General features: G+C 38.7%; 1 protein-coding gene across 1 annotated transcript in view; it reads left to right on the forward strand.

Moving 5' to 3' along the window:
• The first annotated feature begins 10,936 nt into the window (after positions 1 to 10,936).
• The window catches only part of GRAMD2B (GRAM domain containing 2B), a 44,246-nt gene continuing 43,056 nt past the window's right edge, over positions 10,937 to 12,126 (forward strand). Inside the window, exon 1 of the mRNA XM_068423360.1 lies at positions 10,937 to 11,061. Within this exon, the coding sequence (XP_068279461.1) occupies positions 10,937 to 11,061 (125 nt within the window). The remainder of the gene's footprint in view (positions 11,062 to 12,126) is intronic.

Below are 12,126 nucleotides of genomic sequence, written 5' to 3' on the forward strand. Positions count from 1 at the left end.
ATTTTATCACCTTTCTCCTTTTCACCTGTGTAAGTGGTACTGACTCCATCACATCTTTTTCTTGAGGCAACATTAGACCAGGTAATCAAACTTTGCCCTAGTATTACAAGCTTGGAGAGGTGTCTTCTCTTTTTTAACTGTTGTTCTCTAGAACAAGGCCTAGGGTGCTCTAGTGATAATGCACATTATTCAACCAAATACTAAATTACACTATGGGAAAGTCTTCTTACTTTATTAATTCAAAGAAATAGTTGACACATTTGAAAATAATTTACCAGAAAATGAAATTTACATTGTAGGTAAAAAAAAATAATTTAGATGGTAGCAAACAGAACCTGACCTTTTGTTTCCTGAACTTTTTCCAGTTTATACACTGACAAATGTCACAAGTTCACTGCATACAAAGAGAAAGACTATTTTTTCCAGATGGCCTATTCCATTTTGTCTTCATTTCAAAGTAATAGACTATGCCCTTCCATACCCCTTGAGGGCATACGGGGCTGGGGGGTGCAGGGGAGGGAGGGAAATAGTATTTTCAGAAAATTTTGTTGTGAAAATGGCAGTTGAACCACAAAAGATGGTAATTTTCTCATGGGGAAAAAAATGTTACACACACACACAAAAAGAGTTATACTCTCATAGGATTACAAAGGGAGGAATAATGGGTTGAGTTGTAGGGCAACTTTACTGAAGGGAGGAGAGAGAAAAGTGTGGAAAGTTCTAAGCTAATAAAGCACAGCAGACTTGCATCAGAAAAGATAAGAGTCATAATAAAAAACAGTGGAGATTTAATCATTAGCAGTTTCAACAGAATTTAGAAAATAGGTGTCTTATTGCTGAAGGCCTACATAAAGCTAGAGGAGAAGAATTCAAGACAGCAATTGCAGATGGTCAGTGAAGAATCACATTACAATCTACCTTTCCTAGCTTCTAAGGGAAAGCTCAGAAACAAGGCTGAACCGAAAAGTTAGGCTGAACAAATGTTAGGCAAAGAACAAATCCAGTGCTTGCCTGAATAACAATACACAAAGTCATCTGCTGATGAAAACTGCTATTATACATGCAAAGTTACTATCACATCTCAAGAACCTAGTATAAAACAATGAGTTTTAACAGCATTTTTAAGGATTTAGGATTAACATTACATTAGAATGGCTGACTTAACACCAAACTTCTTAAACTAAGCAATGGTTCTGATTATAAACCAAAGCTGATTTTAAGTATGACTTAATTTTTTAGACTTAAAACTGACAAAAATGTCAAAGGTTACCAAGAAAACTAGCAAGTGCGCAAAAAAAAATTGTGATATTTTCTGTCTTTCCTTAACACAAATAATTTACTGCCAGACTAGATCCTCAGAAAGTAACTTAATAGGTAATATTTATTATAATTAAAAATTGCTAGTAAATAAAAATGATGGTAGGAATTTAACGCTAGATGTTAAAAAGCCTAGTAGTATTGTTTCCAGTTTTACTGGAACACTGGGCTATGTCTCCTGTTTAAGCATAAGCAGGCTTTGTTCACTTACGGTACTATTATATTATCAATAACAAATTGATACCTTGGCATAGTGAACTGACCTACAAATCTATACTTAGGTTTGAACATAAAAGATTTTTCTGGACCCATCAACAACTTATTTGGCCTTCTTGTGCTACTAGCTTACTAGTTAGCTAGTTATTTTTTGCTCACTATAGAACAGATAATACAGATTAATGGTCTGGACAGAAATTCTAATTCTTCTAATTTTAAATTACAACCTGTGTAACCACTGGAAAGTATGAAATGCTTCTTGCACAATGCCAGATCTAGTACAGATTTTAAAAGCACTTCTTTATATTTTCAAACATGTTTCTGTATATACTAATGATTAATACAAATGTTTTTCTTGTAATATGCCAACTTTGTTGCATTAATCTGTTCTATATTTTTTTCAGTCTCATTCGAGGGATAGGAAAAATTGCCATAAGCATTATTAAAACAGGTATGTAAAGGAGGTTGCTAAAAACCTAACCCGGGTTACCATCATCTGAGGAATGCATACAGAGATGAATGGACCAAAATTAGCACGGTTCAGCTACTTTAAGCAATGCTACCTACTGAAAATTGAGCCAAACAATAGCTTTATATAATTCATTTGAAGCATCAAGGACCCCAAGGGCACAGTCCTGTATTGCTAATGTGGGAATATAATGGAAGATTGGCGAGGAGGATTGTAAACATGCTCAAGTGACTTGCACCTGAGGTGTCGAAAAACACATATATCATGCTGCTAACTGTTGTTTAGTCTTGTGTGCTGGACAAGTAGAACATCTGCATTCAGATAACACAGGCCTGTGATAAGACTCAGGGGCACCTAATTGTTCATGCCTGAGATTCCTGCCCTGCTGTGAGAAAGATCAAAGCGCAGTGGAAAACTGCCTCCTGCAAGAAACCCCATATATACAGGTGAAAGCAGCAGGCCCAGAATCTCTCACTCTCTCTCTAGTAGGAACCGAGCTCCGCGGTGCCTGCGTCCCCGCTTGCATGCCTTTGCCCCGGGTGCTGCTTCGGAGATCCCCCGGTTTGCGAGGTAACGGGAATAAATTTGCTCTTTGCATTTTATCCGTGGTCTTGTGGCTGTTCCTGCGTCCTGCCTGTGTCGGCTCACACATCTGGTCAGACTGAAGAGCTGAAGTTTTGAAGGCTTTCCCTATCTCACTTACCTGAATTGACACTGCCGGCTCGAACAGGCTTTTCAAACACTCCGCATTAATTGGTAACAGAGACTAGATCAAAATCAGCCCAGTTCCTTTAACCTTCCCCAAATACCCTCACATCTTCAAGTTTCACTTAATGTAATTGCAAAAGCAAGACTGCTGTTATTCAACTCTCAAGGGTGGCATTAACTTCATTAGGTGCTGTTTGTACAATGTTTTAAGCTCCTCATTAGAACACGCTCAGAGGTATTTTAGACTAATGAGGTACTATTGTTATAACCTATCACTGCACAATTGCAATTTCTTTATAAGCAGCTGATATGGTTCAAACTCTCTTAAACGGTAAATACTCGCACAAGAATCCGTTTTCATTGATGTGTACTTTAAAATAAATCTTCCCGTTAGGCTGCTGACTGTATACCTACTCGATTCAGACAAAAAAGACCTAAAAAATAAGCAAAGGAAAAGAAAACTACACACATTCGACCAACACCTCACCCATTTGCTGAAGAGTGCTGCAGCCTCCTTCCTTCTCTGCGGCCTCACTACGCATCCCGATATGATGACCAGACACACAGCAGCAGCGGACAGGCCCTACTCCTACAGCTGAGATGACAGAGCCCAGCTCACCCCGCCTGTGTTTTTCAGCAGCCGCTTTCAGTGACACTCTCAGTTCAAGTATTTCACCGTCTCCTCTCATGCTAGAAGAGACGCAACCCCAGAGGTCTGGATAGAGAGTCTGCTCTCTCACAAGTGCACAGTCACAAGAGCTAAACTGTGTTATTGCAACCGTACTCCCGGTGGCAGCAGGGACAGATGGAGTCAGTCAACTGGGCAAATGCAGAAACTCATGCTCTAGGCAGGACCAGTATATACAGCAACTCATGCACAACACCTAAGTGTGTCTTGGAACAGAAGAAGTTAAGTAAATCAAGAGAAAAACAAAAGCAAAGCCAAACAAATATCCAGGCTGCAAACAGGAAGTTTGCTTCTGGAAGAGTTCGTTTCTGAACAATGTAATTTCTGTGTTCTTCTTTGCCCTTCAAGAAGGAAGGACACGAGGGTTATGTAATTTAAATCGTGTACATAGCTAAATATAATAAAATCTTCAAGGGAAAAGAGCCACACCTATACCTTAGTTCCTCTTGTGCCCTGACCAAGGCTCCTTCTAATTCTCATACCTGGGCAAAAATGTTTTGCTTTTAGCACAGTTGCACAGAGAAGGACAGCAGATTAAAATGGATGTTTGCATATGCAGGGACAGAAATTCATCTCTGAAAAGATATTCAAAAGGAAACTTTTTTTAAAAAAAATTTTATTTCATTATTTCATTTTCAGGAAGCACTCTACTGTGCAATCACATAAGATTAAACTTGTCTCTCCAACTCTTCCTCCTATTGTTTGTGTTAAATACAATAAAAATATACGGTAAGAGGTAGGAAGGGAATGTAACAGCTGGGCCCATATTCTGATCGGGACTACATTAGAGCAGTAACTTGCCACTTTTCTTATACAGAACAAAAAACAGGTTTGGAGTGCTTAAATTTCCTGGATCTGTTTACTTTCCTCATGGGCTAGTTTAATCACTTCCTGAGAAAATCAAATCCATGACTTGTTCAGACTGTCTTTATTGATTACTGTAAGCAAGTGTCTATCAAATGAGGTTTTTTCCATGCTTCCTACCTCCAAATTAAGTTCACTGTTGCAGCACAGGTTTGTCTGACAGTGATCTGATTAGGAGTCTGATGAAGCTTCTGTTCACCTCGCTGGCGTTTTGTATAATGTCTCAAATGCCCTTCCTGTTTTAACAATTCGCTACACTGACATATTGTTGGGAGTTTTATTCCTATTACCACCTTGTTGTTGTTTTACTGACAACTGTATTGCCAGCTGCTATCTCACCAACATTATTACCGTCTCATGCATCTTCCTGGTGCTGCTCCACTAGCTAAACACTGCTGGAATTTCCTGTTTTATTCACTAATGCCTTTGGCAATGCAGCCCTCAAGAGGGGGTGGCACTGCATAGCCAGCAACGGTATTTTACACTGTGCAGACCACTACTTCATTTACCAAGTCACGTGTTTGATAAAGCAGAGGTCTAGATAGACAACAGCCAGCGTAAGCTCACCTCAGAGATGACAGTGCTATGAGTAAGCAGAAATCTTCAACATTTCACAATGCTGCTTACTGAATTTACTTCTTCCTTTCATGTCACCAGCGACCAGTGTGGTAAGATATTGTCACTTCTCATTCTTAGCAACATTTTGCTCCAGGCCTGGCTGTAATCCTCACCATTACCACAGAGAGTTTGAAAACATGACCTTGACAAACTCTCAGATTCAAATGCGTAAATAAAAAGTTGTTGGATTTTTTTTTTTAATTACCTTCTTACACTACTCAGAGAAGAGAACAGAAAGAAAATCAATTCACATTTTTTAATGCTTGGACTGATAGTACTGCCAGCCTCTAGACATCACTTCAAGAATGAGAAATGCAGCCATTTACAAAGCTGGCTTTTTTTACCTTTTTAAAGCATATCCTGCAAACATCCATAAGGCAAAGAATGGGCCATTCACTCAAATAAGCAGCACCCTGCAAAAATCAGATGCTAGTAGCCTATTTGCTTCACATGCCTATATTCTCTCGTTCACTACCACAGAGTTTATACTCTCATTCTCACTCAAGCGACTCAGGCCAAGCATTAGTAATAGCAGGAGTCCTTCAGTCAGCCAGAAGATGTATTTTTTTGTTGTTATTAACAAACCTAAATCTCTCACTCACACACAGGGCAACAAACTCAGACATTTTTTGTCTTGTATTTCTTTATTAGTCTCTGGTGCTCAAGCACTAGAGCTTTATGTACACCAAATTTTTAGACTTTAGGGTTTCCTACTGTGAAAAGAAAATTTTTGAACACCTCGTCTTCGAAGTCAGAGATGCCTTTCATAACCCCACCACATCAGACTCTTTTCTCCACCCAATGCCTTTTTTCCAAGTTGTGTAGATGGGTTGTGGGTGTGAGTTTGTTTTTTAAAAAACTCTTTCCTGCCTGGAAGTAGAGGCTCCCAAACATAGATAAACCCGAATAATCCAAGTGGGTAAGTCTCATCTATGTGGCTCCAGAACTTGAGCATAAGGGAGCTCTGGGGGGAGGAAGGTGAGCACTCATACACTGGAGTAAACACAACTGCATCTACTGAGGTGAACACCATGCCAGAGAGCAAAAAAGATAGTGTTTTAAGTGCATGTTCCTACAACAAGATTACTGAAGAGAAAAGCAGTCACTGGCTTCCATAAGCATGGACACCACACCATTCAGTTCATTCCTATATAGCTCTAGGTGTCATTCTTCCATGCTAAATTTTCAGCTAGCCCTCTCACTGCACCTGACCAGTTGAAGAAGTTTTCTGTCTCCTTGCTTGGTAAATGTGTTTGTGATTCTACCAGTTCTGTTCTCACCCTGCATTCAGAGCAACACAGAAGGACCTACAGCAATCCTAGGTATCTGCCTGTAGTATCCCACATACTCAACAAAGTACTGGTGTAAGTTTAAGCAGAAACAGGTACAACTCTAAACTCACTGCATACAAACCAAGTGTATCTCACTGTTGCAGACTAACCATAGGGTGGAACAGATCAAACACAAGTTCAAGAGGAAAACCAAGAAATCTAAGATTATAAAGAGGAACAGAATACAGGAAACTAGATCTAAAACTTACCTAAAAATGTCCAGACCGATTTTACAGTGAACTATATCTGATCCATATTTCATTCTGGAATTATCTCTGGAAAGGTGCACTTTTCAAATGTACAATTCAGACTAAAAATACAGGGTTTTGCATAGGCTTGGTCTAGGCAGCAAAAAAGAAAACATAAACTGGAGGCAATCCTAACCATGAAAGACAATGTCAGCTCTGAATCAGAGCAGCTGCTTCTTTATATACCACAGAAAACAAAAATTATGCAAGACAAACCCATAAAGCAAGAACTCAGTGCTTTAGGCTACGGGTTAAATGTTGCCCCCCCCCCCCCCATTATTCTAGGGATCATAACAGACTAGTTATGCACAGTCTTATTCCAATTTACAGACCTGTTAATTCTGAGACTCAGAACAAACTGATGAAACACCCACTCATCCATTCCCCTGCTCTTTATTATAAAATCTATAAGGTTTTGTAGCTGCACTCCAGCCAAGATGTAAACTCTTTTCTAAGATTGGACATAAAAACATTCACTACCATCTCAAATCACTAGTATGACATTCTGCCACAAGTACAACGGCTGGTTTATTGTTGATTTGATTTATTCTTGGATGGTAATACAATTGAATGTTTTGTTCAGAATATATTTCCAGCCACCTCTTTACCTTTTTTGTTTAATAATGTCTCCCTTTATCATCACTTCAACTTGTAATCTTTATGCAGTTTCTTAGCAGTTATCTATCACAAGGCACAATGGCTTTCCTAGCGTAAATGAAAACTCTCAGTCTGAATATCCAGAATTCGTCACTTTTTTCTTCCTATCTGATAACATAAGATCACTTTAGCAAAGACACAGGGACTTACAATAGGTGCAGCACAATTGGCATTGCTAATATATATCCCGGTATCTCTTTCCTCAGAAGAAATACGTCAGGAATTGAGAAAGCAAAAATAAACTACCATTTCTTTTCCTGGAGTAACTCACTTTGAAAAAAAATTCACAGCAGTCATGAGGATAAAAGAAGAAAAGAGAATTGTAAATTTTCCAGGACAAATTCTAACCTTTCAGTGATGGCTACTGCAGACTGAGAATAAAATTGGATGAGGTCCAAGGACACCACAAATTTTTTTTTCCCCTCTGTCTGCCTATCAGGAACAATTGCAACATTGCTAGACTCCACAAGATACAGTCTAGCAGGTAAGCGATAACAGAGTGTCAGTGACAAAGGTCACAATTAAAGGGCATAGTTTGATAATTGAGAAAAATGAGGATACACTTGGCCAAATATGCATATGGAGTTGAAGAAAAGTAGATTACAGGAAAAGAAACAAGAAATAAAGAAGAAGAGCTGTTTTCATGATATGGGACAGCAAGAGACAAGAGTCAAAAATGTATTCAAGATTACAAGCCACTGAGCTATCAATTTTTTCAGAACATGAAGAACAATTCTCTGGGGAGAAGTCCGTGTACAGCAGATAGGCACACCATCACGAGTATCAACTTCTCCCCACACCTGATCCACCGCATCAGAAAAAGATATTGGTGTCCGTTAACTACTGCTAAGAGATCTGATGCAAGAAGCTAAGAAAAGTAAGTACTGTATCTGCCACATGGCTCTATAGGTGAAAATTCTGTAGGTATCTAAACCTCCCCTGGAAAATTTTATGGATACCAGGAATCAGAAAGACAGGGAGTGACTGACTGCTTTAAAAATTTGCATAGTGATTATAAACTACAAGGTTTGCATATGCTTGCATCAAAATAGGGCAATACCAAGGCTGATCATACAGCTTAGATCCCCTTCCAATAAAAATGGCAGGAATTCAAGTCTTCTCTTTTACACAGGCACCATCAGGTCAGCCCTTTTGGGCTCCTAACTGCAAACTACCATCTCCTCCTTTTCCAGCCCCAAAACACTCTCCAAAACATCTCAAGATCACAGTTGCACAGGGGCACTAGAAATCAATAGTAAACTCAGTCTGTCTGAGCCTGATAATAAGGAGAGGAAAGCTCCATCCTTTGGACATCACTACCACCACTGTACATCTCTGCTCCCACCAGATATTCATCTGGTAGGCCTGCTCCTCTTCTTTCCATCAATCCAGGCACTTACTGCTGCGACACTCAAGAAACATGAGGCCTTTTAATAAGCAGCAGCGGGAGGTCTCAGGGCACTCTCACACAAGCGTGTTTTGCTTCACACAGCCATACATAATGCCAGTGTCACTGCAACAAAGTTCATGTGGTAGACTTGGCAGTGTTAGGTTTAGAGTTGGACTTAATGATCTTAAGGGTCTTTTCCAACCTAAATGATTCTATGATTCTATGTAGTCAGGCCTGAGCTAGTCCTAAACTAGCTCAGCACTACCAGCTGTGGAGCCACAAGAGCATTTAACTCACCAGCTAAGTACTGGCCTAGTTAGTACAGAACTAGCATGGGCAAACCTAGCAGCTCTTCAGTACAGGCATATGCAATGTGCTCACATAATTGCAGGCTGGAAAGAAGACTTACCGTGTGGTAGCGTATGATGGAATACAGTAGTTTAGAGGGTGGCACGGTGCTCTGTAAGAGAACTTAAATGTTTTGTGGACAACAGCAAAGATGCATAAACTTGAAGGAAGAAAATCGTGTCACAGTTGCTCCTTGCTAAAAATTTTCCTGCAATTACCCATTCAGGGAAAAATTCAATTGCCCTCTCTCTGTACTTGCTCTTCAACATACAGAAGGTTGCCATTCTGACTTTTAATGAGGGATTTTCATTACATTTTGCTATACAAATAGATTGTTTTCAAAGAGAAATATTTCATATTAATGATTTATAAGCTCACTATGCCACTTAAGTTTTCTAATCAGTTTTAAGGATGCTTGTTTCTTTAAAAAGAATGAAGACTTCCTATCCTAAGTAGATAGATGTGAACAACACAACAGAGCGAAGGCCAATTCTCCTTGTGACTAGAGGAGAAAAATAGCTTTTGTTTACTGTATTTGTTGAAGGTTATATCACTTTTTAATGGAGGAGGAATAAAGTACAGAGACTTTGCCTAGCTAGCCAGCCCTGTGTTTGTACTCTGTGATCATGCAGGATCAAGCAGAATCAGAGTAACAAAAAGGCCCAGATAGCAGGAAACCAAAGATGTATAGCGTAGCTACTGAAGAAGGTTTTTATTCAGAACATTTAACTCAAGAAAAACAAGAAGTCCAACTCAATTTCCAAGCAGCTTAAATACTGCTCCTAAGTACAAGCGTTCAATTTTTCCATTTCACAGGGAATACCTAAGATGATGAAGAGCGTGTATTTCATTCCTTTTCTGCCTTTTTTTCTTTCAAGACTTCTCAAATTTATTCAGAATTTTCACTTCCAAGGAAACTGCTGGTTTGTCGCTACCTTTGCTTCTTAGCTATTATGCTAATCCTGTATTTTAATAGTTAGTGTTTCTTCTGTTGTTTAATACTGATCACAAAATACATTTTATATTTAAAAAAGCAAAGACCAGGTATTCAGTCATGCAAAGAAACCAGAGACAAAAAAAAACCCCACCCTTGGAGAAAGACATCATAGTTTGACTAGATGTCTTTGAGCTTACGAGTAAAACCTGGGAACAGTCAAAATGCATTTGTATTGTTTCACAATCTATTTATAGATGCTGAAAACAGAAAGAGAACACTACATTCCACATGTTTATTCAGTCTCATAGACAAATCCTCATTACCATGCAGGCCCTAAATGAAGTTTAACAGAATTTCTGGAGACCTTGGGGTGCTAATTCAGTAATTATAAGAGGACTTGCAACCTAAAGAAACATTGCTTATCATTTCCTTGACTAACCTAATCATTATAGTCATCTTCAACAAACAGAAAACTGTGTAAGTTTGTAGTTCATGTTTGCCAATTTCTATGGAAAAAATGGCTAGGCAAACTGGTTTTGTTAGTCGGGTTTTGGTGCATTGAGAATGAAAAGATCTGTATTTAAACTGAAGTGCAATGATGACTTTATAGCAGCTACGTGCACGCACATGCACCAATTTGTCACTGGAGAAGTGCAATATAATAATTTTGACATGTCAGGACGGGTGGATATAGAAACTTCTGAAAGATATAAAATTATGTTAATCAAACTTGGGTAATTAGAAACAGGTAGATAATTCGCAAAGTAGGATTTATGACAGACCACGTTACAGTTTTTGGTACAAACCTGTCAATGAAACATCATTTGAATTAGAGTTCTTGTTTTACATGCCATCTTTTTTTTAATTCATCAAAACAAGTTATTGATATTAATAATGACATTCCAAAGACACGGTGCACCTAGATTTGATTATTTTTGTTTCCAAGTAAACCTATGAAGTGCTGCAGATAAAAAAGAAAACCACCCTATGATGTCACATCAGTATGTTACTCATTAACTGATTTTAAAAACTAGCCTGAGCTGGAGTCACATCAAAACTGCACTTCCTATAGCAGTGAAAGGCTGTGCGTTTGAAGGATTGCTCTAGAACTGAATTCACCTAACTCTGCACTTAGCTTCATTAAAATGATGAGAAAAGGGAATTCCTTGGAGGACTCTCGTTTTTGTTCTGAAAGTCACAACAGCTTCCGAAAGTCAAATAATGACACCCCAGTCAGCCCTACAGAGAGTTTCGGATCAGTATTTATAAGGTAAGTCCTGATGTGTTTGTGTTCTGTATGTACTTGATGCCGGGGAGCACAGGGCAGCAACACGGGAGGGCAGTGGGACACATACACCATTCAAAATACCCTGAAAAGGAAGCTTAATATGAGAAGAAAATGCATGCAGAGATGATAATTTCACTCATGTTACTGATTGCACTGGGAAGGGGAACACTACTGTAAAGGAGAAATTTTTAAGGGAGGACAAGAGAGTGTTTTTCCCTCTTTCCTTACCTACTACACTTAAGTAGGGCTTTGAATGTGTATAGCACTGTACACTAATAAACTCCAGTATTAAAATGACCTCTGCAAGGTCATCCAACACTATGATATTTGAGTGGATCTCTGTACAAAAAAAATGTAAGCTTTGTGAGAACAGGGAATTTAACAAAATATTTTCATGTGTGTTTTGGCCTATATGAAACTTTACAATGCTTATTAAATCATGTTTCAAGAGAAATGCTACCATAATCACAAGGACTATTCAAGGAAGTTGAATGCTTGCACGAATGAATACTGCTAAAGGGTTTGCTGATAGAACAATTGCAAACAATTTTTAAGGGGAAATCAGTTTTCTCACTTTGGAAGGGTGGATTGCGGACTCATATTGAGGTGGAATTCATTGTAATGAGTTCTGGACAAACCATGCACATTTTAGACAGCATAGATAAGTGAGGGAAGGCACTGTCAGAAGGTTACTGGCACTTCGCACTTACCCTTCCCCATCTACTGCAGGGGAGAGACAAGTAAACATCCACAGTACTCATGTCAACCCATTATGAATAAAATAGATTTAAAAAGCTATTCAAAGTAGCTTTAGACATTTATTCGTTCTTAACCAACTTGAAAATTCTTTACCAAGTGCTGTCCTTAATGTCTGCTCAGTGCCCAGACACCCTGAAGAGTGATTTTAGAGGGAGCACCTCTACATATTCTTTGTGTTACTGAATTGTATTTCTTTGTACCTGTGCACAAATCCTTTATATGGGATGATGGCTCATATCACTAATTGAGTCACAAGTATAAATAAGTCTGCTGGCCTCATCTTTCCTC

Source organism: Nyctibius grandis, chromosome Z (assembly GCF_013368605.1).
Source record: "Nyctibius grandis isolate bNycGra1 chromosome Z, bNycGra1.pri, whole genome shotgun sequence".
In the NCBI taxonomy this organism is placed as follows: domain Eukaryota; kingdom Metazoa; phylum Chordata; class Aves; order Nyctibiiformes; family Nyctibiidae; genus Nyctibius; species Nyctibius grandis.